General features: G+C 56.5%; 2 protein-coding genes across 4 annotated transcripts; both read left to right on the top strand.

Annotated features, from left to right (window-relative positions):
• Positions 1-699: 699 nt before the first annotated feature.
• Positions 700-15,532, top strand: LSR (lipolysis stimulated lipoprotein receptor). 2 transcript variants are annotated; one of them, XM_043437309.1, is made up of 10 exons: positions 700-1,128; positions 2,311-2,655; positions 8,200-8,319; positions 10,334-10,390; positions 10,915-11,061; positions 13,798-13,959; positions 14,124-14,183; positions 14,283-14,414; positions 14,698-15,317; positions 15,402-15,532. In XM_043437309.1, the coding sequence occupies exons 1-10, from the start codon at positions 891-893 to the stop codon at positions 15,435-15,437; spliced, it is 1,917 nt and encodes a 638-aa protein (XP_043293244.1). In that variant the 5' UTR covers positions 700-890; the 3' UTR covers positions 15,438-15,532. The 2 variants fall into 2 exon arrangements, with proteins under 2 accessions (XP_043293244.1, XP_043293245.1); XM_043437310.1 differs by lacking the exon at positions 10,334-10,390 and having other exon boundaries at positions 702-1,128.
• Positions 15,533-15,864: 332 nt separating this feature from the next.
• Positions 15,865-26,369, top strand: USF2 (upstream transcription factor 2, c-fos interacting). 2 transcript variants are annotated; one of them, XM_043437466.1, is made up of 10 exons: positions 15,865-16,758; positions 17,029-17,075; positions 17,183-17,301; positions 17,441-17,560; positions 18,061-18,211; positions 18,342-18,429; positions 18,730-18,788; positions 25,274-25,368; positions 25,507-25,635; positions 25,735-26,369. In XM_043437466.1, exons 1-10 carry the CDS (start codon positions 16,697-16,699, stop codon positions 25,822-25,824), a joined length of 960 nt encoding a protein of 319 aa, XP_043293401.1. In that variant the 5' UTR covers positions 15,865-16,696; the 3' UTR covers positions 25,825-26,369. The 2 variants fall into 2 exon arrangements, with proteins under 2 accessions (XP_043293401.1, XP_043293399.1); XM_043437464.1 differs by having other exon boundaries at positions 17,441-17,641.
• Positions 26,370-26,617: the final 248 nt, after the last annotated feature.

Raw genomic sequence — 26,617 nt, 5'->3', positions numbered from 1 at the left:
TCTCTAGGAATCCTTAGGCGGAAACCCGTCCCTAGTCCCTTGCCTCCGCTCGGCCCCTTTAAGAGCCATAGTTTCCGGAGGCCTGACCCGGGGCGATGGACGCCCGGAGGCCAAACCAAGACTTAGGAATGGGGGGTGGGGGGTGTAGAGGCGGAGAAAAGTTCCAAAGTAGAATTCCAACTTTTCCTGGGCTCGATTCCCCTCGGGCGTCCCCTAAAGGCGGCAGACTTCCTTTCCAAGAACGTGGCTCGGTTGTTCATATCACCTAAGTGGAAGGCGCGAGAGGGCTGCGGCGCCTCCGTCCCCCGGGACGGGAGGACCCCCAGGGCTAGTGGCAAAGTCAAGCACGGCTACTAACAAGCCTCTTCCAGCCCAAAGCTCGCTCAGACTCGCCCCTCCCCGCAGGGTGTACCTAGGCGGGTCCATCGCCAGCCGAGGAGAGGGGTGTGGGAAGAGAGGGAACAGGTGCGCGGCGCGTCCCGCCTCTCTCAACAGGTGAATCAACGCAGTTGAGTCTCTGTTCTCGTGATTCACACTCTGCTCGGCGTGACCGAAGCAGGAGAGGGCCGGACCGCGATCCCTGGTCTTCTACTGCCCTCCCGGCGGGCTGGTCACTTGGTTCCAACCCTCTGGGCCGGAGCGCACCTGGGTCAGCCCACTTCCGGGGAGGGAGGTGGGGGAGCCCCTCCCCGCCGCCCACCCCCTAGCCCTGCCCTCCGCTCTCACCCTGTGTACCTGGGCCGATCCATTCCCCGGAGGCACGGGGGGGTGGAGTGGCTCGCAGAGCCACAGTGGGACAAGCAAGTTTCTCCCCGCAAGCTGGACGCGTGCTCTTCATCCACGAGGTTTCCTCTAGTTAAAATCCTAGAATAGGGTAGAGTGGGCTTGGAATGGAGACAAGGAGCGGAAGCGGGAAGGGGAGGAGCAGGCACCCCTCCCAGTCTTGGTGGGCGCCGCGCCCCCTACCCTCCCGGTACCAGGGAGGGGACGCGCGGGCGCGACGCGCCCAGACGGCAGCGATGGCGCCTTTGGCCCGCCAGTTCTCCGGGGGACTGGAGTCCTGCCCGCGTGCCCTGAGCTGGGGCGCGGTCGTCTTCGGGTGGCTTTTTCTGAGCACCTTGTGCACAGGTACGGAGCGCGGGGCCCCTGGTGCTGCGGGACGCCGGGAGGGCGCTCTAGAAGGGCGATGCCTGGAGTTCTACAGCGCCCCGGAGGCAGGAGAACTGGGGGAGGGGGGGCGCAGAGATTAAGACCTCCTGATCCCCAAGGTCTCCGGAGATCCCTGTGCGCCAGAGAGAGAGGAATTCTCTGTTCGTGCCTGAGAGCGCTCCCCCGCCCTTGTTCAGAGACAACAGGAAGTGAAACTCCCGGGACAGCGAACCCGGGAGCCGCAGGGAGAATGGGACCCTTTGTGGGGTAGGGGTGAAGGACCACCCGGTCACTGAGAAAGGCGGGGGTGAGGACTCGGTAGCAGGTCGGGATTTCTGAGTCTTGGGGTAACAGGGAGAAGGCACCTGAGGGCTGGATCGGACGATTCCTAGGGGGTGAGATCAAGAAGCAGCGCCCAGGCGTCGTGTGGGTGCGGTATTGAAAATTCCCCACTCCCTAACCCAGTCATGTCGTAAGAATATCTGCGTTAAGAGTCTGGTGAAACGGACTTATGAACTAACTTAGAAACCATCTTCTGCTGGATCTGATGTTTGTTTGGGCAGGGGGTTTCAGGGGGACGTTTATCTTTCAGCAAGCACTTTTGGCATATTCATTTGAGATGGCTTTGGGTAGGGCAAGGTGAAAGGCTGGTGGTGACATAACTGGGGATTTAGATACTATATGGCGAAGCAATCCAAACAACTCCAGAATCCCCCGGCCCTTCCCACCCCCAATTCACAAAACCTGGAGTAACTTGGAACACTTGGTTGTTTTTGAAAAGGTGGGCCTCGAGCACTGTGGGCTTTTGGGGGGGCCATTTGGGCTTGTCTGTACAGGCCACAGACCCTTTCCATGAGAGGGTGGCCAAGGGAAGAGGGGACTGGAAGCAGTTCAGAGGCTGCACTCTGGTTAGAGGAATGGTCAGGATGTTCCAAGGAATCAGGCTGTGTGACCTTGCAGTGGCCACTTCAACCCCTGGCTCTCTTAATGGGCATGATTATCAGAGCTGCCTTGGGGATTAAGGAACAGTGTGTGCCTGGCACTCTCTAAAACCTTACACTTGTAAATGTTGGTGATGTGACAAGTGATGTGGCTCCTTCCTGCTGAAGTACTTCCTTGCGCTCACAGCTGTCCCTCTGCTGACTCTCTTCTTGTCCTCAGCCCCCACCAGCGCCATCCAGGTGACTGTGTCAGACCCCTACCACGTGGTGATCCTATTCCAACCTGTGACCCTGCCCTGCACCTACCAGTCGACCTCGACCCCCACGGCGCCCATCGTGATCTGGAAGTACAAGTCTTTCTGCCGGGACCGCATCGCTGATGCCTTCTCTCCTGCCAGTGTTGATAACCAGCTCAACGCCCAGCTGGCGGCTGGTAACCCAGGCTACAACCCCTACGTGGAGTGCCAGGACAGCGCACGCACCGTCAGGGTTGTGGCCACCAAGCAGGGCAATGCCGTGACCCTGGGAGACTACTATCAGGGCCGAAGGATCACCATCACAGGAAGTACGCGGGATTGGACGGGGTGGGCCTGAGTGGTGGTGTAGGCTCCCTCTCAGAGGTTTATCAGCATAGGTGTCTGAAAGCACTGGCCGAGGGATGGATTCTTCCTTCTACCCATCCACCCATCCCTTTATTTAACAGCAAAGATTCATCGAGCACCTAACGTATACCAGGTACCACTTGAGACCCTGGAAATACAGCAGTAAACAAAATTATCAAAGGCCTTCCCTCCTGGAGCTTGAATTCCAGTGAGACAGACAAATAAGGCAAACACAAGCCTGCAGACTATGGTTCATGGTGTGAAAAAAGAGTCAGACACGACTTAGCAACTGAACAACAATAATAAACACGTACTTTCAAGTGCTTAAAGGTGAAGAAAAGTGGGTAATGGAGAGAGGGGCAGGGGTTCTATAATAATACTTGTAACATCAGCAACAATAAGTAAAATTTACATAGTAACAGGGGCTTGCCTGGTGGCTCAGTGGTAAAGAATCCACCTGCAATGCAGGAGCTACAGCAGACGTGGGTTCAATCCCTGGCTCGGGAAGATCTCCTGGAGGAGGGCATGGCAACCCATTCCAGTATTGCCTGGAGAATCCCTTGGCAGGGGAGCCTGGCGGGCTACAGTCCATAGGTCACAGAGAGCAGGACGCGAGTTAGCACAAACGCACGCGTGTAACTAATAACCTATAAAAGGGCTCCTGTGTGCCAGGCTCTAATCCAGGTTGATGTGAATTAGCTCATTCAGATGATAATAATGGAGTAAGTAGCTTCTGTTGCTGTCACTTTACAAAGACCCAGAGAGTTAAAGTGACTTGCACAGGGTCACACAGCTAGTGGGATTATAAGTCAGCCCTTTGGGGCCTAGTCTCCAAGCTAATAACCCCTCTGCTTGCCCAGAAAGGTCAGCAAAGAACCCACCTGGAGGAGGTAACAGGAGTGAACCGAAGGAGTGAGGGATATTAGTGGAGAAAGCCTACATCTTGCCAGGTGCTTTATGCCCATATTACACTCAGGACAACTGAGTCACAGGGAGATCAAATAGTTCATCTTGGTGCACACACAGTAAAGGGCTGGCACTGGGATTTGAACCTAGCACTTGTCCTTCACCGTCATGCTACCTGCTCATAGGAGGTGCCTCTTGGGACCAGGTTAGGGGTGGGGAAGTCATTCATTCATTGATCCATTCACTTGGCCTTTATTGGGCATCTTCTAAGCACCAGAAGCTATGGTAGTTGCTGGGGCTAGAGAGGTGATCAGGACAGGTGATCCCTGCCCTCAAGGAGGTGATACCTCTGTGGGATCAAATAGGCAACAAATAAGCAGCAAAAGAGTAACAGGATTTTAGAAGGTGCCGCAGGGTGCTCCAAAGAAAACCCACCTGGGTGATATGTGATCATGACTCAAGACTGTGGTGAATATAATTTGACGAGGAACTGGGACTGGGCCCTACAGAATCCAGGGGGCAGAGAGAAGGGTGATGGGCAACAGCGGGCAAGGGATGAAGGATGAGTGTTTTAATCATTGGCAGGGGGGCAGCGGAGGGAAGGGGGCATCCCTTTGCAGAGCCTAGGGGACCAGGCCCCAGAGCACACCCCTTCTGTCTCTGTCTGGACCATGGGCAGCGACCTAGCCTCTCAGTCTTGTTTCAGGGAGGGACTAGCCTTGCTGGCCCTGAATTTCCTTGAGCAGCTGTTCCTGTGGATAATAGACTTTCGGCGGCGGGGGTGGGGTGGGGTTGGGGGGGTGGGTGTTCAGCCTGTATAGGCCCCTACCCCATAATCCAGGGGCTTCTCCAGCCTGGATCAGGTATGACCGGACAGCACTGTCAGGACAACTCCCGTATTGAGAGTGCCCTTGAAGGCTGGCTGGAATCATGTCCCCTTTGCTGAGTCCGTCATTGTAGTGACCTTCGGGCTCCATCTGGGGCAGATTCTTCCAGCTCCAGAGGCCCACAGGTCCTGGTTTTTCAAGTTGTCTTGACCTGGGCCTGGGTTTGATACAGGCCATGATTTATAAACATCCATTGTGTGTATGTCCCTTCAGGAAGCCCAGTAGCCACGGGAGCTTCCTCCATTTCAGCTTTGAGGATGGAGAAAAGCAGAATGGCCTTCGCTGTTCCTAGGCTCACCAGCCACCCAGGTTTTAAAAGTGAAAGTCGTCCTGGGGAAGTCAGAGTGGTGTGCCTCTGCTTGGGTGGTTCCGCTTCCACTTCCATTCTTCGGTGCCTGGATCGGGGCCCTATTTCTACCTCTTCAGGCTGCTTGGGAACCGTGTGCACCCCCACTTGGTAACGCTGGACCTGGCAGCTTGTGGGACCTCTGAGATCACGAGGGCCGCCTCTGCTGTGTGCGGATGAGGAACCAGAGGCCCAGGGAGGTGGAGGGAAGCCCAGCTCCTGTGCCCAGCTGGAGACCTGGCATTTTCTCCCTCTATCTAAAACAATTCGAGCAATGCCCAGCCCAGGTGATGTCAGGACCAGACCCAGACTGGGAACAGGGTGCGGCCGGGAGGAAGGAGGTGAACTCAGGCCTTAGAACGGATCAAAAGAAGCCGGAAAGCCATGTTTTTCGTGAGTTTTGAAAACATAGTATAGGCCAAACAAAACGCATTGAGGCCCAGATCCGGCCCACAGGACCAGATTTCAGCTTCAGGCCTAGGAGCTCTTGGAGGGGGCAGGGGCTGCCTTCAAGCCCCACTCCAGCTTTGGGCAGGGCCCTGGTCTAGGGTTCTGGTTTTAGAGAGGTGCGTTCAGAGTCTGATTCAAAGATACAAGTGGAAAATACGATGGGCCAAGAGGGTGTTACAGAGAATTCAGAGGATTTGGGAGAATGTAGGTTAGAGTTTTAGGATGATTCCATGAAAGAATATATACAAAGGGACCTAACACATAGTGAAAAATCAATTACTGGGGGCTGGATGCTTGACCATAAAGGAGCGCGTCAGTGCCCAAGGTCACCCTACCTTCCTGTCACTTTAAACTCAGTCGCCACCTCCACGACAGAGGCACTTCCCGTCTGAGTTCTGTGCTGCTTATCACCATCTGAAGCACAATATGTTTAAATTTTTTATTTGTCTCTCTTTCCAGTTAGAAGCTTGAGCCCTGTCTGGGCGGGGATTCCTAGCTGTCCTCTAGAGCAGTGGTTCTCAAACATGCGGGTCTTAGGGTCACTTTACACACTTACTGAGGTCCTCAAAGAACTTTGTTTTTACAGCTAGAAAAGTGAGAAATTGAAAAAATTATTTAATGATGATAACAAAGTATGCATGCTGTTCTAAGCCGCTTCACGAGCTGTGCGAAGTGTTCCGCTCTTTGCAACCCTCTGGACTGTAGCCCACCAGGCTCCTCTGTCTGTGGGATGCTCCAGGCAAGAATACTGGAATGGGTTGCCATGCCCTCCTCCAGGGGATCTTCCTGACTCAAGGATGGAACTCATATCTCTTGTCTCCTGCGTTGGCAGGTGGGTTCTTTACCACTCGCGCCACCTGGGAAGCCCTAATAAACTATAGATTGGTCTAAATAACATACTTTTATGAAAAAATAACCATAATTCCCCAAACAAAAAAACCTTAATGAAAATGTATGGCGTTGCTTTTATATTTTTGCACGTCTCCTTACAGTCTGGCTGCATAGAAGCTGGATTCTCAAAGCAGCTTCTGCATTCAGTATATTGTGATAACATGTGCTTGTAACCTGTGGAAAACTCCACACTACACTCATGAGATTAAGTGAAAAAGGCAAATATCTTACTATTATAGTGAAAATAACTTGGACCTCAGGGACCCCCTGTGAAAACGTCTTGGGGAACCCAAGGCTCCACGGAGCACTTTTGAGAACTGTTGCTCTCTAGTATGGCAGTACTTCAGATACTGCCTGAAACATCAGATGCATCGAGTGCGTCAAATACTGAATGACTGTATCATGTGCCTACTTGAGGACAGCCACGTGTCCAGAACGCTGAGGAAAGTCAGTGTGAGGAGGAAAGGGGCTGGTTTCCAGATACTGACCAGGGCCTGGGGATTCCAGGTTCTGCTCTCCTGGAGCCCACCTTCCCCTGGGGATGGGCTCACGGCCAGTCAGCCCCTAAGTAGGCTGATAGAATTTGGCAGTAGGGCAGGGGAGCTGTGCCAGGCGGGGTGGAACCAGCCCTGTGAGGGTCGGAGAACAGAGAGTCAGGCCAGAGGAACAGCCGGGGTGCACGCCAAAGTGGGGTGAGCCCAGCACATCGTGGGGGACAATGAGCAGGCCGGTGTGTCTGGGGTCTGGCCAGTAGAGGAGGACGGAATGCAGGGGGCTGGTGTGGTAGGCAGTGGTCAGATGGCTCCAAAGGCCTTGTGGGCCATGGTGAAGCGCTGGAATGGCGTGCTGTCATTGTTCAATCACTAAGTTGTGTCCAACCTTTTTGCCACCCCATGGACTGTAATCCACCAGGCTCCTCTGTCCATGGGATTTTCCAGGCAAGAAATCGAGAGTGGGTTGCCTTTTCCTTCGTGAGGGGATCTACCCGACGCAGGGATCGAACCTTTATCTCCTGCACTGGCAGGCGGATTCTTGATCGCTAAGCCACCGGGGAAGCCCTTGGAATGGTGGCGATAGGCACTGGAAGGAGGTTTTACTATGGATGTGAGGTCTTCTTTCCAAAGCAGGAAGAAGGCTCTGGTTCTTTCCCTCCTGGGTACTGCAGTGAGGCACACAAGTGGCTGCCCTCTGAGCCGCCCTGGGGAAGGGCTGGCGGTCCGTGGGGCAGTTGGTGGGTAGGTCCCCGGGAGCCAGAGCAGGTGGGGAGAAGGGCTGTGAGGATGCTCTGTGAGGACGTCTCTGGCCTGTTCTATGTCCAGAGCTCCACAGGCCCAAGGTGGAGTTGCCCAGCGGGCCCCACCCTGCAGAATGGCTGAGGGATTTAACTAATTAGGGCCTGAGGAGTAGAGAGGAAACCGGATGTGGGGAAAGACTTTCATTATCGCTGTCATTAACAGGCTCCTTGCCTGGGGCTGTGTCACGAGAGCATCCCCAGCCCTGGGCCGTGACCTGGAATGTGTGGACTGATAGCTGGATGGAGGAGGGAACCGGTCTAAGTCTCTCCCTCACACCCCTGCCTTCTGCTGGGTGCGGGAGTCTCCTGCTTCCTGGAATCTGGCCTGTTTATCTTTGCCTCCTTACCCTGGGTCTGTCGTAGGCTCCACAGCGGGTCGAGTCAGGGGGGTGACTTTTGTTCTGAGAGGTGGGATAGGGAGGGGAAGGGAGGGGGATGGGGGTGTGTGGAGGCCATAGCTGAGTGGGGTCAGACCATCCCGGCCTACCACTCCCGTTTTCGCCACAGCTCTATAGCTCATCAGTAATTTCAGCAGACTGCTCTTCTCTCCAAGACAGGAAAGATAACAGTCCCACCTCACAGGCTGAAGTTCCCCATGTGACAGTTTAGAACAGAGCCTGAGAGGTGTCAGGCCCTCAGGATGAGGGATTGAATCCCCCACCCCTGCCCCAGCCCCGTTCCCCCCAGGCGCCCCTCCAGCGCAGGGCCCTCACCCGTGTGCCCCCTGCTGCAGATGCTGACCTGACCTTCGACCAGACAGCCTGGGGGGACAGCGGCGTGTACTACTGCTCCGTGGTCTCGGCCCAGGACCTCCAGGGGAACAACGAGGCCTACGCAGAGCTCATCGTCCTGGGTGAGTCTGGGTCCTGAGGGACAGGCTGGGGATGGGCCTCTCCTGCTACTTCTGTGTGTCCGCCCTCTGCCCTCCAGCCCTCTCTCTGGGCTCTGTCGCCTGCTTCGCTCTCCCCTCACAGCACCACCAGTCACTTGGGCTTCTCTGTACCCTGCACCCCAGACAGGGACCCCCTCCCCTGCCCCGCAGCATCTTAAATAAGCCAGAGCCAAACCAAGAGTGGAGAGGAATGGGACCTCTGCCCCTTCCTGGTCTCAGTTTTTAAAAGCACAAAAATGGTCAGAGTGATGGGCATTGAGCCCGGAGGGGTGATGGTGCGTGTAATCGAGAGGCCGCTTCAGCTGCGCCCCCTCCCCAACCTAAGGCCACATCTCACCCCGCGGTCCCTCTGCCCTGCTGGGATGGTGCTGTGTGGCTTGCATAGTTAGTGCTCCCCTCAAGCAAGCCCTCCCCCCACGTGCCCAGGAGTGGGCTGGGATACCCGCCAGCAGCCCCTGTCCTGCTGTGAGGCCCCCCCGCCATGTGTGGAAGGGATGCTGCTGTTAGCCAGATGCTCTGTTCTCAGTGGACACATATAGTCCCATGTGGCACATGCTATATGTGACATGCTGTCGGGTCACACATTGCCATCATCACACGCATGATGCAAGGTGGCACACGTGAGAACGAGCCCACATGATGGGGACCACGCCCCAGGGTGCTCAGGTCACGTGACGAGAGTCCACGTCTGGGTGACAGAATGCATGCACCCAGGGCCCACAGAACTCGCGCGTGTTCTTCTGTAAAATGCACAGTCTACATCAGCATGTCTGAAAATTTAGTCTCAGGAGCCAGTTACACTCAGATTACTCAGGATTTCAAAGAAGGTTTGTTTATGTTTTTGTGGGTTACATTTACAGTTGCTTAACATATTAGAAATTGAAACTGGCACACAAGTATTACCATCAGAGCGATTGACATCATCACACGTGATGGAGCCTCAGGAGAGCTCTGCTGTACCTCTACTGAAGGAGAGTAAAAAGGGCAGTGGCTTAGTTATCAGGAACATGGCCTCCGGGATGGGACCACACTTTGAGAACCACCGTTCTACCTGCTGGACCCCCGTCCTGGGGGCAGGCGGCATGGGGTGCTGATGTACGGCCAGGCGTGTGGACACCCCTTGAGATACAGCACTTGTGTGGCACAGAGTGGTGGGTGGCACCTAAAGGAGGCACCAGCTGGGCCATAAATCTTGCACAGGGGACCTTGGTGGGCTGAGAACCAGGGCCATGCTGTGACCTTTACGGGCTGTAAGGCACTTTTAAAAAAAATGTTTATTTTTATTTGGCTGTGATGGGTCTTTCTTAGTTGCAAACTCTTAGTTGTAGCATGTGGGATCTAGTTCCCTGACCAGGGATTGAACCCAGGGCCCCTGCACTGGGAGCAGGAGCATGGAGTCTTAGCCACTAGACCACCAGAGGTCCCCTGGAATGTATGCACTTTTGCTTTCAAGGGCCTCTTCCTCCAGATTAAAAACAAAAATTCTTTTACAGTTAGATTGTTACAAAGACCATTTGTTACTATGTATTCAGTATTATTACATTTTCTTCTTCAGACTTTATAATTAAAACCTTTTCCTGGGCCCTAGTGCACTGTCTTCCTGAGCCTTATGGACTAGGACTGTCCTTCTTACCTGGGATGGTAGGACCATGTGGGTGTGGAAGAGATGGAATCCCAAACTGAGGTCCCACCTCCTGAGCCCATGGGATGTGTCCTGGCACCTTTCTGGGCAACAGAATCCCCTGTGGGGACAGTGAGTAAGTGAATCATGTGACAGAAGCCTTCTGGAAGACAGCACCCACAGGGGACGGGGGTGTGGAGGGCAGGAACCGCATGCTAGGACCCTCCTAGGCACCTACCCCGTCTCTTCTGCAGAGCACACCTCCACCCTGATGAGCCTGGAGCTGGGCTTCAGGGCAGGGATGGCCTGGGCTGGCCCTGGTCAGCATAATCTGTCTCTCTTTTGTCCCTCCAGGCAGGACCTCGGGGGTGGCCGAGCTCTTACCTGGTTTTCAGGCGGGGCCCATGGAAGGTACGGGGGTAGAGTCCCCCCACATACCACTTATTGCTTCTAAGTATCCTCCCCCTTTTCTAAACAGTTTGCTCGGGCCCCACTAATAACCCCGCCAACTCCGGGCATCTGGTTACCTGGCTCTGGGCTGTGGGGTGGGCTGGGCTGGCTGACAAGGGGCCTGGGGTGTAGACAGGGGGCTCCTGTGACTGGTGTCTGTGGTGGTCTTCTAGCGGTCGGGGCCTGGGCAGCTGGCTCTGTCCCCTCTCAAGGCTACAGCCCATCTTCTTCTGGCTAGGTCTGCTCTTGTTTACTGCCTTGTCCAGATGAGCCCAGGGTGGGTTCCCTGACCTTGGGGCTGACCTGGGTTGTAGTGGAGCGGGCATCCCTCTGTGGCTGCACCCCAGCCCCTGCCGTGGAAACTCCAACAAGGGCTGGGGCTGCAGCTTCCCCGATGGGCTTTGCAGACAGGCCCTGCCCCAGTGCCCACATCCCTATTCCCTCCCAGGCCTCCTGGCTCAGGGCCAGTTCTCGTGTCCCCGCAGACTGGCTGTTCGTGGTCGTGGTCTGCTTGGCTGCCTTCCTCGTCGTCCTCCTGCTGGGCATCTGCTGGTGTCAGTGCTGCCCCCATACCTGCTGCTGCTACGTCAGGTGCCCCTGCTGCCCGGAAAAGTGCTGCTGCCCCGAGGCCCGTGAGTACCCCTCACCCGCCGCACGTCCCTCCCACTCGGCATCTGTCCTGGGTCCAAGGGGAGGAGGCGCCCATCTGCCTGCCTCCTGGGACAGTGTCACTTTGGAGGTCATGAGGGGAGTAGTTTGGGGAAAAGTGGGCCAAAGAGGACCTGCTACTTTACATTATCATTTACATACTTCAACTCTTCACTTATTTTTTTACTTTTCATTTATTTCAAGTCTTTCCTTTTGAAGGTATAATTTATGCACAAGGTAAAAAAAAAAAAAAAAATTCAAGTAGTACAAAACATTGTTCACCGGGAAGTAAAAGTCCTTTTAAAAACAAAATCTGAAGTGAAAAAGGTCAGAAACCAAGTGAGGTTTACAGCCCCACCAAATTTAAGCACCTTTTAACAACCCACATCCACATAAGGATGCTGGATTTTTCCACGGATGCCGTTTAAGGACCATCCAGCACATCAGAGAGGGTCTGGGATTAGACATGGGACCAGAGGTGGAGGGGGAAGAAGCAAACAGGAGAGGCGGGAAAGGAAGAGAGAGCCTCCTTCCTCCTGCTTCCCCACTCCCCGCCTTGGGGAGGTAGTGCTGCCGAGAGCACCTCTGTACTCAGTTATTGGGAAGTTTCCATCAACTCTGACATGGAAGTTCACACAGGCCAGTTACACCCAGACATACCTGCTCTCTTGTTCCTTGTACTGAAAGTAGGCCGTGAGAGCATGCTTCTCTACTAGTTCTCAGTGAGGGTACCTCACCTTTTCCTTTGTCATTGTCAAGTTCACCATATCTTTGGTTGACGAACAGATGACCCTGGCGGCTAGAAAGAAAGAACTTTACATGTTAGGAGCACCTAGACTGTAAGAGACCAAAAGAGGGACAGACCTGCCCCCTCTCAGGGCACCTGCTCATTTCTAGGCCAAGAGTGAACACGTGGTAGAAAGAAGTACCCAGGTGGCTCAGATGGATGTGTGTTAGCATCCTTACATTTAAGGTTTCCACGTTCCGTGACTCCAGTGTAACACAGTACAGGTAAAATCATAGGCAGTCATCACAAGCTTGGGCAGGTGGAGGTTAGAGGCCTGGCTGGACCCCTTTACCTGTTGGGAAGTCCAGTGAAGGACTTCTCCTCTCAACCTCAATTTCCTCCTCTGTAAAATGGGGCCACGCAGAGCCCGCTCTACAGCATGAGTCAGGACCCAGTGAACTGGTGTGTCCCGCATTTAGAGTGGGGCTTGGCCTACACAGAGCGTTCCACGCCCACCAGCTGCCAGACATTGCTGCTGTCAGCACCGGTAATGACCAAGGGCCAGGATGCAAATTAGAGCCCCCGCCACTCACACCATGTGACCTCAGGTGAGCAACTGGTTTCCTTCTCTGCAGGGTCCTGCCATCACGGGGTGTCATGAGCATTAAGGGAAACGCTGTGTGTCAGGACCCAGCACGGGGCCACGGCTCAGATCATGCTGGCTAATTTTCTGGTCACTGAACTCAGCAGTGGTCAACCTGTTTCACCGCTGCCTGAAGAAATAAAATCCACTGCTCTCTGGAGGCCCGCGCTGGCCATCCCCTCCCTCTCAGCATTTTTAGTTGTGGGCATCTTGCTTATTACTTGGGGGGGTGGGTGTTAGTCCATTTCACAGGTGGGGTGGGAGTCCCCCCAGGGCTGCAAACAAGTTTGCAGTTAACCCCGCTAATTAAGGCAGGGACCAGGACTGTGAAAGCCAGTCCCAGGGCCCCCATTTCCTCCATCCTGAGGCCCTGCTCCCCCAAACTGAGATCCCATTAACTCCCCGCCAGAGGCCCTGTTATTTCTGCCACAGCCACAGCCCTCCTGAGCCGTCCTAGAGCAGCAACTCCCAGAGCTAATTATAAAACAGCACATCTGCCAACGGCTGAGGGGCTGCTTCGGTGTGGGGGGTGTGGTGGGGGTGAGCACTGAGCCTTCTGCTGCTGAATCGGGGTGAAGGGAGCTTTCTGAGCCCAATGCCCCACTCCATCTTCCCATCGGAGTTCCGGGACAGAAGCGACTTGCCTAGGCCCGTGACTCTGCCTCAGAGCAGCCACCAGACCCCAGCCTCTTGCCCAGGGAGGAAGGTGCTGGGGAGGATGTGCCCTTGAGCTGTCAAGCCTAGAACCGGGCGGGGGCAGGATGGGTGCAGTCCCCAAGGTGGAAACACTAGGGGAGACGCTTTGCTGGTTGGCTGAGGAAGTGAATGCTGAGGCTCCCAAGACGGCTTCCCATCACCTCGGGGTCTGGAAGACCCTACAGGGAGGACCCAGCAGGCAAGAAAGGGGAGCAGGCACAGGATCCCGCCCCCAGATGATCCATTTTTCTAGCGCAAGGGCTCGGATGTCAAAGGGACCACTTGTTTCTGGCTTGTGGGTCCAACACATGGGTGTTTATCTACAAGACACCTCTGCCCCTGTTGGCTCTGTAAGGACAGGTCCAGGGTGGCCGTGTCCTATGATAAGTTGGCAGCAGAGCTTGACGTAAAACCTTGTCAGATGTTGGGAAACCACTGTACCATCAAACAAACTGGCATTCCTGACTGGGGCCACCAGTGCACACCCTCCCATCCTAAAACTCCTGTGAGGGATAACTCAATGCGACTCATGTCCTCTGACCTCAGGGACCCTATAGCAACCAACCAAGCACCCAGGGAAGCTCCTCAACGGGGGACTGGGGAGAAGGCGTGTGGCCCCTGGGGCCCTTCTCATGCTGTGTGTTCTCTCTCCAGTATATGCTGCAGGCAAAGCTGCCACTTCGGGTGTCCCAAGCATTTACGCCCCCAGCACCTATGCCCACCTCTCCCCTGCCAAGACCCCGCCCCCACCAGCCATGATCCCCATGGGCCCTCTCTACAATGGGTACTCTGGAGACTTCGACAGAAATAGCTCAGGTAAGGCCCTGGGGACAGCCAGGAGTAGCTGGTGGGAGGTGGGGGGGTGCAGGGAGACTGGGCCTTTGGCCATTAAGGGGTCTGGAGTTGGAAGAGGGGGTTGGGGGCAGAGGAGAGGGGGCTGGGAATGCAGGGTTTTGCTCCTGACAGCCAGTCTCCCCCAGTTGGCGGCCATAGCTCCCAGGTACCCCTGCTTCGTGACACAGACAGCAGCGTGACCTCTGGTGAGAACCAATCCTTATGAAATTGGACATGCCTATAGGGGAGGGGGGATGGTCAGCATCCAACCTCTGGAACTGATCACCTCCAACTCCTGTCCCTAGAGATTCGCAGTGGCTACAGGATTCAGGCCAACCAGCAGGACGACTCCATGCGGGTCCTATACTACATGGAGAAGGAGCTGGCCAACTTCGACCCTTCTCGACCCGGGCCCCCCAATGGCCGTGTAGAACGAGGTAAGCCTTAGGATCTGAGGGATTCTTGAGGGGGCTGGGGAAAGCTGGTCTCCCTGATAACTGCCCAGGGACGCTTGCTCCACATCCTGAACACAATCCCTCATTCCCTACCATGGCCACAGTGAAGTGTACAGAACCCTGCAGATCATCACTAAATAGGTGAGAAGCCTGGGGCTCCCTTGGGAATGTATGAGCCAAGTGAGTGACACCGCGGGGCCCCGGGGCTCCTGACATTCGCTCCTGACCACCTCCCACCAGTAAGAGACACCTTCCTTCCCTACAGCCATGAGTGAAGTCACCTCTCTCCACGAGGACGACTGGAGATCCCGGCCTTCACGGGGCCCTGCCCTCACCCCCATCAGGGATGAGGAATGGGGTCACCACTCCCCCCGGAGTTCCAGGCGGTGGGAGCAAGAGGCCCCCCTGGAGCGGCCAGGGAACAGCCGGGGTGCGGGGAGGCCCCGAGCCCGCTCTGTGGATGCTCTGGATGACTTTACCCGGCCGGCCTCTGCTGAATCAGGGAGGAGATCTCCCCCAAGCAGTGGGAGGAGAGGCCGGGCCTATGCACCCCCGCGAAGTCGCAGCCGCGATGACCTCTACGACCAAGACCAAGACGACTCCAGGCACTTTCCGCACTACGATGACTTCAGGTCTAGGGAGCAACCTCACGCTGACCCTCGGGCCCGCTACCAGCGCTCCCGGGACCCTCGGGATGATGGCTCCAGATCCAGGGACCCCCCCTATGACGGGCGGCTACTAGAAGAAGCCTTGAGGAAAAAGGGGCCAGCGGAGAGGAGGCCTTACAGGGAGGAAGAGGAAGAAGAGGAGGCCTACTACCCTCCAGCGCCTCCCCCTTACTCTGAGACTGACTCTCAGGCTTCACGAGAGCGGAGGCTTAAGAAGGTGAGTGAGAGGCCCTGAAAGCCTTCCTGGACCCTCTTCTCGAGTCTTCCCCGGCTCACATCCTTCTTTCTTTCTCCCTTGCAGAACTTGGCCCTGAGTCGGGAAAGTTTAGTCGTCTGATCTCAACATTTTGTATGTAGTTTTTGTACTTTTTTTTTTTTTAATTGGAGGGATTATTGATGATCTCGTAAAACTAATAAAACTTCTAATCACAAGTCCTGAGTCTGGAGGAAAGCATTTGTTTTGCCGCGCGAGGTGGGGAGCCCGGACAGCTGATGTGTGTGTCTGCAAAAGGCCGCGCGTGTCCAGTTCTCCCATGGGACGTGTGTCCCGAGCCAGGAGGAAAAGACCGGCTCTGCCTTCTCCGACTCTGCACCGCCCGGAGTACGTGCCCCACGCTAGCTCCGCCCCGCCCTGCGTGCGCGCTCCGGCCCCGCCCAGACGTGCGCATGCGCCTGGGGCATCCGCTTTCGCGCACTTCAGTCCGGTCGACGGGGGCGCGCGCGCGCGCGCGCTCCCCTCCATCCACCCAACGCCCCCACCCTCCCGCCCCCCCCGACCTACTTTACTGTCTCCAAACCCAGCCGCCTGCCTCGTCCCCGGCGACCGGAGGCCTTCTTCCAGGTCCCCCGGTGTTCCATCCGGGCCCACGTTCCACTCGGGCGGCCCGCCGGCGGGTGCCGGGCGACGGCCGCGCAGACTGCGGCAGCGACCTCGCTCCCAGCCGAGACCTGGGCCCGCGCGCCCGCCCTCCGTCAGAGACAGACAGCGCGCGCGCTCCCCAGGGGCTGCCCTCCCCCCTCGCGCGCGTCGCCCCGGGCTCGCGCCGCCGCCGCCGCGCGCGCGCAGCTCAAGTAAAGGAGGAAAAAAAAAGGGGGAAAAAATAGAAAGCGGCCGCGGCTGCAGCAGCGATCCGCCGCCGTACTGGGCCAGGCCGGGCGGCGGACGCGCAAGCCGGCGATCCGGGGGAGAGGCGGCGGCCATCCAGGGCGGGCCGGGTTTAAAAAAAAAGTCGCGGCAGCGGCGGCGGCTACTCAGGGAAGGAGGCCCGAGGGCCGCGTGCAGCGGGCGGGGGGCGGCTGCGCTGCGTCCCGGAGCCTAGAGCCGCCGGGAGCCGGCCGGCGGGCGAGCGGGCGGAGGCGGCTGCTGGAGCAGCGGCGGCGGCGGCGGCGGCGGCGGCGGCATCTCCTCCTCACATGACCCCACTGTTTGTCCCCGTGATCAGCGCGAGCGGCTCCCGTGTCTCCTCCGTCCCCTCCTGCCGCGCGGCGTGAGCGCCGGGCTCGGGGCCCCCCCGGCCGCCCGCCCCCTCCCCTCCCTCCCTCCCCTCCCCTCCCCTCCCCCCCGGGCCCGGCGCCCCCCCCGCCCCCACCCCCCCCATGGACATGCTGGACCCGGGTCTGGATCCCGCTGCCTCGGCCACCGCTGCTGCCGCCGCCAGGTAAGGGAGCCCGGCCGGCCCGTGCCCCCGCGCGCCCTGGTCCCGGCCCTTCGGCCTGGCGACCGGGCCGCCATGATCCCGAGCGGCCGCCCGGCCCAGCTCAAAATGGAGGCCGCGAGGGAGGGGGGACCGGCACGTATACCCCCGGTCCCCGGTCCCCGAAGGGCCGCCGTCCCAGACTGGGCCGGGCGGGATGGGGGCCCTGCACCTGGGCGAGGGGGCGGGGGCGCGGGCAGCCCTGATCCCCTCTTCTTCCTGTGCTCCCCGCAGTCACGACAAGGGACCCGAGGCAGAGGAGGGTGTCGAACTGCAAGAAGGTGAGTGCTCGCGGGGCCCACCGGGGCCGCGACCTGCGCCCGGGAGGGCACTGGGGGCGCCCTGGCCCGCGCCACCTCTGACCATCCCCGCGACCCTCCGACCGTAGGCGGGGACGGGCCTGGGGCGGAGGAGCAGACGGCGGTGGCCATCGCCAGCGTCCAGCAGGCGGCGTTCGGCGACCACAACATCCAGTACCAGTTCCGCACAGAGAATAATGGAGGACAGGTGAGGCGGCGGGCCCGGAGCCCGGCGGGCAAGTGGAGGGTTGAGTCCCGGGCGGGCGGGCTGGCGGGCTGGGAGGGGCTCGGACCTGGCCCCTGCCTGGGCCCCAGCGCGGGTCTCGCTGCTCTGCCGCCCCCTGCAGGTGACGTACCGCGTGGTCCAGGTGACTGATGGTCAGCTGGACGGCCAGGGCGACACATCAGGCGCCGTCAGCGTCGTGTCTACGGCTGCCTTCGCGGGGGGTCAGCAGGCTGTGACCCAGGTGGGTGTGGATGGGGCCACCCAGCGCCCCGGCCCCGCTGCTGCCTCTGTGCCCCCAGGTCCCGCAGCGCCCTTCCCACTGGTAGGTGCTCAGCATCCTCTGGGGGGATGGAGAAGGGGCACTGGACACTGACTTTGTTCTTGGGGAGAGCCAGGGGGGTGGGGCACGTGGGACTGAGATGACGCCTTCAGGCCCTCAGGTCAGATCTCATGTTTTGCACGGTGAAACCCGGGGCAAGACCTTCGGAACATCTTTTTTTGTTTGTTTTGTGAAATGGGAATCATGGTCACAGGGCAGTCTCTTCGAGTTAAAAGTGGGTCAGCTCCCCAAGTGATTGCTTAGTAGCTATCAAGTTCCAGGGCTGTGAGATACAGGGCAGAGTGGGACACAGGGGTTCCCCACTCTCTGTCGAGAATGCAGTAAACATCAAATATGGTGGCTAGGGGATGGACTGGGGAGCAAAGATGGCTAAGGGTGGCCTCTGTCCTCCTGCTCCCTAGGCTGTTATCCAAAATCCCTTCAGCAATGGTGGCAGCCCGGCTGCTGAGGCTGTCAGTGGGGAGGCCCGATTTGCCTATTTCCCAGCGTCCAGTGTGGGAGATACCACGGCTGTGTCCGTACAGACCACAGACCAGAGCTTGCAGGCTGGAGGTAAAGGAAGGAAGGGGCCAGGGCGGAAGGCAGGGGAGGCAACAGGCCTAGCAGGGAGGGAAGCCCCCCCACCCCTAGCCAGTTCTGACTCTGCCCCCAGTTTTAGCGCTAACCCCCACTTTCCCTGCAGGCCAGTTCTATGTCATGATGACGCCCCAGGACGTACTTCAGACAGGAACGCAGAGGACAATTGCACCTCGGACACACCCCTACTCCCCGTATGTGCAGGAGATCTGGTCCCAGGAGTACGGGATGCTGGGAGGGCCTGTTGTGGGCACCCAAGGAAGAAGTTTTCCTGGGATGGGAACCAGGCAGTTGAATACACAGCAGGCAGTTGGTGTATTTTTTGGTCAGCTTTTGCTTTTCTAGTTTAAGTAAAGACAATACCATTTCCTCTCTCTCTCTGTCTCTACATATCGATTTGTCTTGCAGAGATCATTTTTAAGCCTGACTCTTTAATAAACGTTTGGACACATGGCTGGAGGTAACATGTACCCATTTTTTCCATTCTCTTCTAGGAAAATCGACGGAACGAGAACGCCACGGGATGAGAGAAGGAGAGCTCAGCATAATGAAGGTAAGGTCAGGCGGGAGCTGCTGGTCCTCACGGGCTCAACCCCAGCTGGGTGTTTGGAGTCACAGATCAGTGGCCAAGTTATTGATCCAAGTGCTCGAGAGGTGTTGGTTGAATGCTGGGAAGGCAGAAGCAGAGCGGTTCCTTGTCAGGAGCATATATAGGCAGGAGGCATGAGCTGTAGTATATTTGTCATCCTGGCTGGTGACTCTCAAGTAATGCCCAGCAGTTTAAATGGCGAGTTTCACATTCATGTGTGGATTTTCTGCTCCTCTGGGAAAGTTGGATTGCTCTGGCACAGCTGGACCTGCCTTCCCATGTGGCAACTGGTTTGCTCAAGCCCCCCACCCCACTGCCAGCCTGGCTTCCAGAAGTAGCCCTGATCTGAGAGAGAGTACATCTGAAATGAAATTGTAGGAAGTCTGTGTCTCTGGCTGAGGCTGGAGCATGAACATGTCCAGGGAACACTTCCACTCAAATAGCCGTCATTCAGCAGATACTTCCTGAAGGAGGATTTAGGCTGGGCAGTATGTGCCCTGTGCTAGGTATGGGACCTAGCGTGGAGTGTTTAGGAAACTCAGGGTAGCTCAGGGTAGTGTGTGACTGAACACTGACTGGCGGAGCAGGTGATATTTCCCCAGGGAGGTGGCCTCTGGGAGTGCCTGTCCAGCAGAGGGAAGCCTGGGAAGTCAGGGTGGAGAAGGGTTGCTCCGGGGGTGCTGGTTTGGTTGTAGCAGAGGTTCCCTGTGGAGTGCTTGGGAGGGCCAAGGAGGGCCTTGAATGTCAGGGTGAGGCCTTGAGAGTCCTCACTGTGTTTGATGGGGAGTGGCTCCCGCAGCAATGCTCTGAGCAGCTCAGGGAGTTCAGACCTTTACTCAGCATATATGTGCTAGGTGCCAGCCCCTGTTCCAGGCCTCACATACACCCAGATAATGGAACAGGCGCCTTGGCTCTCACAGGGTATTCATTCTGGTGGGAGAGACAGAAACTACACAAAGGTACAGTAAGACGTCAGGGAACGTAAGTCATATGTCGCGTGAAGGAAGATAAGGCTGGTAAGGACTTGGAGCGTTATGGCAGCAGGGAGCTCTGTGGGCCTCTCTAGAAGTGATGCTTGAGCAGGCACCTGAATGGGCTGGCCACAATCCTGAGGAATAGTCCCAGACAGCGAGGGATAAGCAAGTACAAACACCCAGCCCGAGCTGGAACAGACTCGGTGTGATTGAAGAAGAGCAGAATTCAGGAAAGGAAAGAGGAAGTTGGCAGAGTCGTGGGAGGACTGGCCAGGGCCAGATCACATGGGCCTTGTCACAGGCCCTCCCAGGGCCCCCACTCCTGGATCTTTGTGCTGGTTCAGGGGGAAGTCAGCAGAGGGGTTGTATTTGGAGACTGGATACTAAGGGTGATGGGATGCCAGAAGCTAGGAAAATAGGAGGTGACTGCAGCTGCGGGCCTCAGACAGGACAGGGCATGAAAGGGCGTCAGGGGAGGGGGCAAGCTGTAGGGGAGAAGAGGCCAAGCCTGAAGAATCAGGACTTCATGAATCAGGATTTTATGATGGGGTCAGGTTCGTTTAAAGGGAAGCAGTGAGTGTGAGCTTGGTTTTGGGGTGTGGTGAGTTTGAGGGGTCTCCTGTTGGCTCCCGGGCAGTCCCAGCTCTGCTACATACCAGTTGTGTGACCTTGGACTGGTTCTTCGTCTCTGCGCCTGTTCAGTCCTGTGTGCGAATGTGTTAACATGACTACCCCAGAGGCTCAGAGCGAGGGTGCAGCGCGTTGAGACATGAGCCCTCAGCTACCCCCAGTGTAGTGTGCTGCCTGGTAAGACCACAGCAGGCAACTCTGGGAAGATGAGCCAGTCACTGTCCACCCTACTGTCACTCTGCCTCTCCTTGGGTTAATCCAGCTCCAAAGTCTTGATGCTTCCTTATCCCACAAAAGCCAGTCCTGCTCATGACCTTGCCCTTGCTGACCAGCTGCAGCCAGCCCACTCTCTGCTAACCTGCAGAACATTTGACCCACCCTCTGCCCGGCAGCCGCCCTGTACCCTTGGCAATCTGGCTCATTTCTCTACCAAAACGGCTCCATTTAAGGTCACCCATGACGACCTCATTGCCAAATCCACTGGCTTCCTTTCCTGTCTGCACTCCAAGCATCTGACCCTGCCTGTTCCCCTCCTTTTGGGAACGTTCCTTTCTGCTCTCCTTGCCCTGGTTTTCCTTCTGAGCCTGTTCCTGAGAGCAGGGCTTCCTGGTCACCTGGAAAGCTTGTTAATGATCACCATCTCTAGGTCATCCTCACGAGATGCTGAATGGGTAGGTCCGAGAGGGTCTAGACCCTGCGCTAGAGTCTAGAGTCTGTGCTAAAACAAGTTCCCCAGGTGACTCTTCCTGATGGGTAAAGTTAGGAAACTGCTTTGGCTGTTAGTCTCTCTTGGGGTCCAGCCCCTTATTCCAGTGGTCAGGAGAGTGAAACATCAGGCCTGGGGATGGTCAGTCTCCCCAAGTCCCTATCCCCAGTTGTTGGTGTGCATCATTTCCCCCAGGAGAGGGTCTGCGGGCTTTCTCCAGAAAAGTATGTGACTCCAAAAAGATGAGACTGTTCCCTGATGTCCTCCCAGGGCTCCCCCACCCCGTGCACTGCCGACAGCTGTCTTTCTGCTCCATCTCTCTCATGCTCCTCCAGACCCATATTTTGGGGTGCTCGTTCCAAATTTCTATTGCTGGATGCTTTCTATTGAAGCATCTCACACTCAATGTGTCCAAACCAGAACCTGCCGTTGTCCCTCCTTCCCAAAGCCTCCTTCTTCCAGAGCAGCAAGATGAATCTCTGTCATGATTACCCCAGCCAGACCCGAGAGCTAGGCCACTTCAACTCTGCGCTCTCCTTCCCTCACAGCCGCAGGACCCAAGACGCTGTGCCGAAGCGGACCTCAAATCAACCTTTTCTGCTTTTCCCTCTTTTCCACCTTTCTTGATACCACAGGGGCCCATCTCTGGGCTGCAGGCAGATGTCTTCAGGGGCCCAAGGAAGTCAGTATACTTGGTGTAGCAGAAAGGGGAGTGATGGTCCCCAATAGTGACTGGGGGTCAGTGTGTCTGTCCTGCCTGAAAGGTGGTCTAACAGTGCCCGCTGTTGCTGCTGTGTCGGAATTTGGGCTCCCTGCTACCGAACGTCTGAAGAAGCCAGAAATCCAGATCTTTATGTGAAAACTGGTTTCTTAGCTGCTTTTTCTATTTCATTGGTTCCTCCTTATACTGTGACCAATTTATTTGTTCTGCTTAATTGGGGTTTAATTTGCTGGGTGTCTTCCCCCAGCTTTTCAAGATGATCTTTAAACCTTTCTTTTTTCTCAGTACAAGCCTTTATAGTTGCAGATTTCAGTCTTATACTGCTTTAGCTTCATCCCATTTGGATACGTTGTGTTTTCTTGTTACTCAATTTGGAATGTTTCTCGTATTCCTGATTATTTTTTCACTGACCCATGGGATTATTTAGAAATGTGTTGTTTAACTTATGAATGTTTATGGGTTTTCTGGATATCTTTTTTTTTTGAACATTTATCTATTTGGCTGTGTTGGGCCTTTGTTGCATCATGTGGGATCTTTCGTTGCAGTGCCCAGACTCTCTAGTTGTGGCGTGAGGGCTTAGTTGCTCCACAGTATGTGGGGTCCTAGCCCCCAAGCAGGGGGTTGAACCCACCTTGCCTGCATTGCCAAGCGGATTCTTCACCACTGGGCCAACAGGGAAATCCCCTGGTATCTTCTTGTTACTGATTTGTAAATTAGTTTTGTTGTGATCAGCGAACATACTCTGTATATAACTTAAGTCCTTTGAAATGTATTGAGACTTTATTTTATGGCCCTAAATACAGTCTATCTTGGTGAAAGTTTCTGTGTGTGCTTGAAAAGGCATATCTGCTGATGTGTGTGGAGTGTTCCATCAGTGGTAACTAGGTCAAGTTGGCTGACAGTGTTCAGATTTTCTATCTTCATTTTTTTGTCTACTTGTTTCGTCAGTTACTGAGGAGTGTTGATATCTCTAGTTATATTTGTGGATTTGCCCGTTTCTCCCATTAGTCCTGGCAGATTTTGCCTCTAAGTTGTTTTAAAGGTGGTATGGCTGTGACTGAAGCCTTCTGAGGAACCAACATGGCCTTGGTTTTGACTGGTCTTCCTCCGTTTCAGTTGTGCCGAAGTGGCCTCCCCAAGCCACAGGCCTGACCACATGCCAAGAAGGGCCCCAGACTCGAGGGCCTAGACCCCTCGGGGAAGAGAACACGAGGTCCAGACCCACAGACAGGGCATTCAGGGCCTCACAACCTATTTCTACCACCTTTTCCTATCCCCCGCCCCACCTCCTCACCCTCCAGAGTGTTTGCATGTCCCCTTTTCTGGGTTTCATGATGCCTCTTTGCCTACTGTCCTTCCTCTCAGAAACCAACCCCCATCTTTCCTTTCTAAACCTTTCTCTGAAGAGACACTCCACCCCACTCCACGTTGAAAGCAGTACTCCGCCATGGCATTCCCCAGGCACTGGGTACTGTCTCCAGTTGTAACTCCCAGTCTGTGGTGTCAGTATCTCCCACTCACGTGAATTTCACGTTGGTGCCGTGAGTGCCAGCAGGACAGCGGTTGAGTCCGCCATGAACTCTGGCCTCGCAGAGGGCCCTGCACACAGTAGGGCAAGCAGTAAGTTTTGAAGAAGTGAATCCAAGCTAAAGGTGTCCCCTACCTCCAGCCCGGCCCCCAGTGAGGAAGCGAGGAGTGGGCATGGGATGCGGCTGCAGCGTGGGGCCCAGGCTCAAGGATGCCAGGCTGTGGGAGGGTAGCGAAGGGCAGCCGTCTGCTCGTGAGCTCCTCAGCTGGCACCTCAGAATGGACGTGGAGGCTGGGGCGCACTCTCAGCTCAGCTGCTGTTTGGGGCCACAGAGTCCCCAAAGACCGTCAGACATGGCTGCCCTGGCTGGGAAGGTTCACTCACCAGGGTAGTGATGGGGCACATGACTGTGTACTCACTGACCCCAGGGCCAGGGTCAGGTGAAGGGCGATAGCAGGCAGTATTCTTATCCCTGTGGTAAAGGGAGGTTGTGGGCGGCAAGAGAGGAGAACGAGGGAGGAAGCAAGTCCGTGTGGGAGGGTGTTGTCACCCGGGCCAGAGTGGGGGCACTTGGAAGGACCGGTCAGCAGAGAGTGGACAAAAGCAAGCGCCAGGGGAAGGCAGTCAGGTTTTCCTCTAGTGGCCAGGCACGTTCTTTGAGGGAACAGCTGGGTTGAGGGGCAGTGCTGGCCTCAGCAGGAGAGGGGGGTCAGGGGCAGCCTTCTGGCCCACCCCACCTTTCTCACTCGCATCCCAACCCTCTCCCCCAGTCGCGCAAACCTGAGAAAATACCCTCCTCTACCCTCCTTTCCAAATCCCACCCACAGTCTCCCCTCCTCTATAGTGACCACCTGCATCTGTCCATGGACTGTCTTAGCAGGAGGGTGAGAGTGGGGGCCAGCTGGGCTTTCTTGTGTGGCCCTAGCAGTGCCTTGTACTGTGCTCAGCAGGTGAGGAAAGTTTGGGACAGCTTTCTCAGTGAGCCCCAAACCAGGGGTCTCAGGCTGCAGTGCAGGCAGCCCCCAGGCCACTGTCCTAAGTCGTGACAGGCCACAGCAGAGACACATATGAGCCCTGTCTGCAGGGGGCAGCTGCCACTCGACTCAGCAGACAGAGTGAGACAGTAGTGTGTTATAAATCACACATCTGGACTTTCCAAGTAAAATCTGCCAGTAGCTTGTCAAACCTGGCCTTCAAGATAGGGTTGGAGGTGTTTCTGGGTGACCCAGTGCCCTGATGACGGGCCAGGCCCCTGAGAACTGCAGTGCCAGCCGGGGAAGCTGAGACTTGCTGCCGGGGCCATGGAGAAGGATTGTAAGCGGAGTGAGATGTGGTCAGACTGGGATTTTAATGATGAGAAAAACAGGACTGTGGAGTCCAGAACTCTGGGGATACATGAGTACCACAATGGAGAATCAAGTTCAGGGGCTGTGGGGACCAGAAAGGGTCACCCGGGTCCTATGTAAAGGGGCTCTGGCCTCTTCTTGCCTCCCAGGGACACGTGCCCACTGCGCCGCAACTCCTTTTTTCAAAAGAGGCCAGTTACGTGAACTTTTCTAATTTTTAAATGTTGACTCAAATTTTTCAAAACCTGCTGGGCCAGCCAACAGAACAAACCCCGCAGCCCTCAGCTGTCAGTGCTGCCCTGAGGGTATGTGTGGCACTTGAGGGTGGCACTTGAATTTCTTGGTTCCTATTGAGGAGCCATGTGGAGCGGGCTGGTGCCGGCTGCCTGGGTTCAGGTCGGGCCCCTGCACTTGCTGGCCGTGTGACTTCAGGTGGGCCCGGCTGTGCCTCGGCGGCCTCGGCTCTCGTGGCATCTGCCTCGGGAGGTGACTCGCCCGGGCACAGAGGGAGCGCTGTGGACACAGCCTGCTGTTCTCGCCACAGTGGAGCGGAGGCGGAGGGACAAGATCAACAACTGGATCGTCCAGCTTTCAAAAATCATTCCAGATTGTAATGCAGATAATAGCAAGACGGGAGCGGTGAGTGTCCCCCTCCCCAACCCCCTTGCAGAGAATCCGTCTTGAGCGCTGGACCCTGGAGTCGTCTCAGGCTGAGACGACTGGTGGGCATCGGCCGCCAGGCAGTGCTCACTGATGCTCATGCCCACTGCCCCCCAGAGCAAAGGAGGGATCCTGTCAAAGGCCTGCGACTACATCCGGGAGCTGCGCCAGACCAACCAGCGCATGCAGGAGACCTTCAAGGAGGCTGAGCGGCTGCAGATGGACAATGAGCTCCTGCGGCAACAGGTGAGCCACAGGGCTAGGAGGGCGGGCATGGGGGGCGCCCAGGAACCCCAGGACGCGGGGAGCCAGCTCTGGCTGCTTGTCCCCCATCGTGTCTGGCAGATCGAGGAGCTGAAGAATGAGAACGCCGTGCTCCGCGCCCAGCTGCAGCAGCACAACCTGGAGATGGTGGGCGAGAGCGCCCGGCAGTGACACCACCTACCACGCGGTGGGGGCCGCCTCCGGGCCCCCACCGTCCCCTTACCCAGCCCTTAGCACAGAGAGGGACGAACGCCCCTCCCCCAGCTGCGTTTTTTATAGTAGATTTTTAACAAAAAAAATGGGGAGAAATAATGCATTTCTGTGGATAAGCGCCCACCACCCTCCTCAACTTGGAAACCATAGCCCCTCCCCCATTTGTCCGTCTCCCTTCTCCCGGCCCCCACTCAACCCAGCACTTCTAGTGGTCTCACCTGGAGGCCAGAGGGAGGAGGACAGAGCCCCTGCCACACCCCGCTGCCTCCTCGGACTCTCGAGGTACTGAGACCAGGGTGCTTATGGGGAGGAGGGGGTCCTGCGGGGGGCCTGGACCCAAGCAGGGAGGCCACGTCCCACCCCACCTCTTGTTTCTGGAACCCTGCTCCCCTCTGGGTGTGTGAGTGTGTTCTAATTTTCTTTATGGAAAAAATGGACAAAAAAAATAGAGAGAGAGAGGTATTTAACTGCAATAAACTGGCCCCATGTGGCCTCGCCTTGTCTGTCTGTCTCTGTCCATCTCAGATGTGGGGAGGGGGTCTGGGGTCTATGCAGGGCTCCCGGGGACAGGGCCTCGCTCTTCTGTTCATGGCCGTGTACCAGTCCCGGCCATCCCGCGCCGCCCGGTACCCAGTGTGTTGGTTGTACAGATGGAGGAATTAAGGAATGAATAGTGTCTTTGAGGCCCCAGGTGGTGCGTATGTGGTGTGGGGGGCAGGGGGAGCCAGGGTCAAGGACATGCCACATGTTT

Source organism: Cervus canadensis, chromosome 18, assembly GCF_019320065.1.
Source record: "Cervus canadensis isolate Bull #8, Minnesota chromosome 18, ASM1932006v1, whole genome shotgun sequence".
NCBI classification, from domain to species: domain Eukaryota; kingdom Metazoa; phylum Chordata; class Mammalia; order Artiodactyla; family Cervidae; genus Cervus; species Cervus canadensis.
This window is presented reverse-complemented; position numbering and strand designations above follow the sequence as displayed.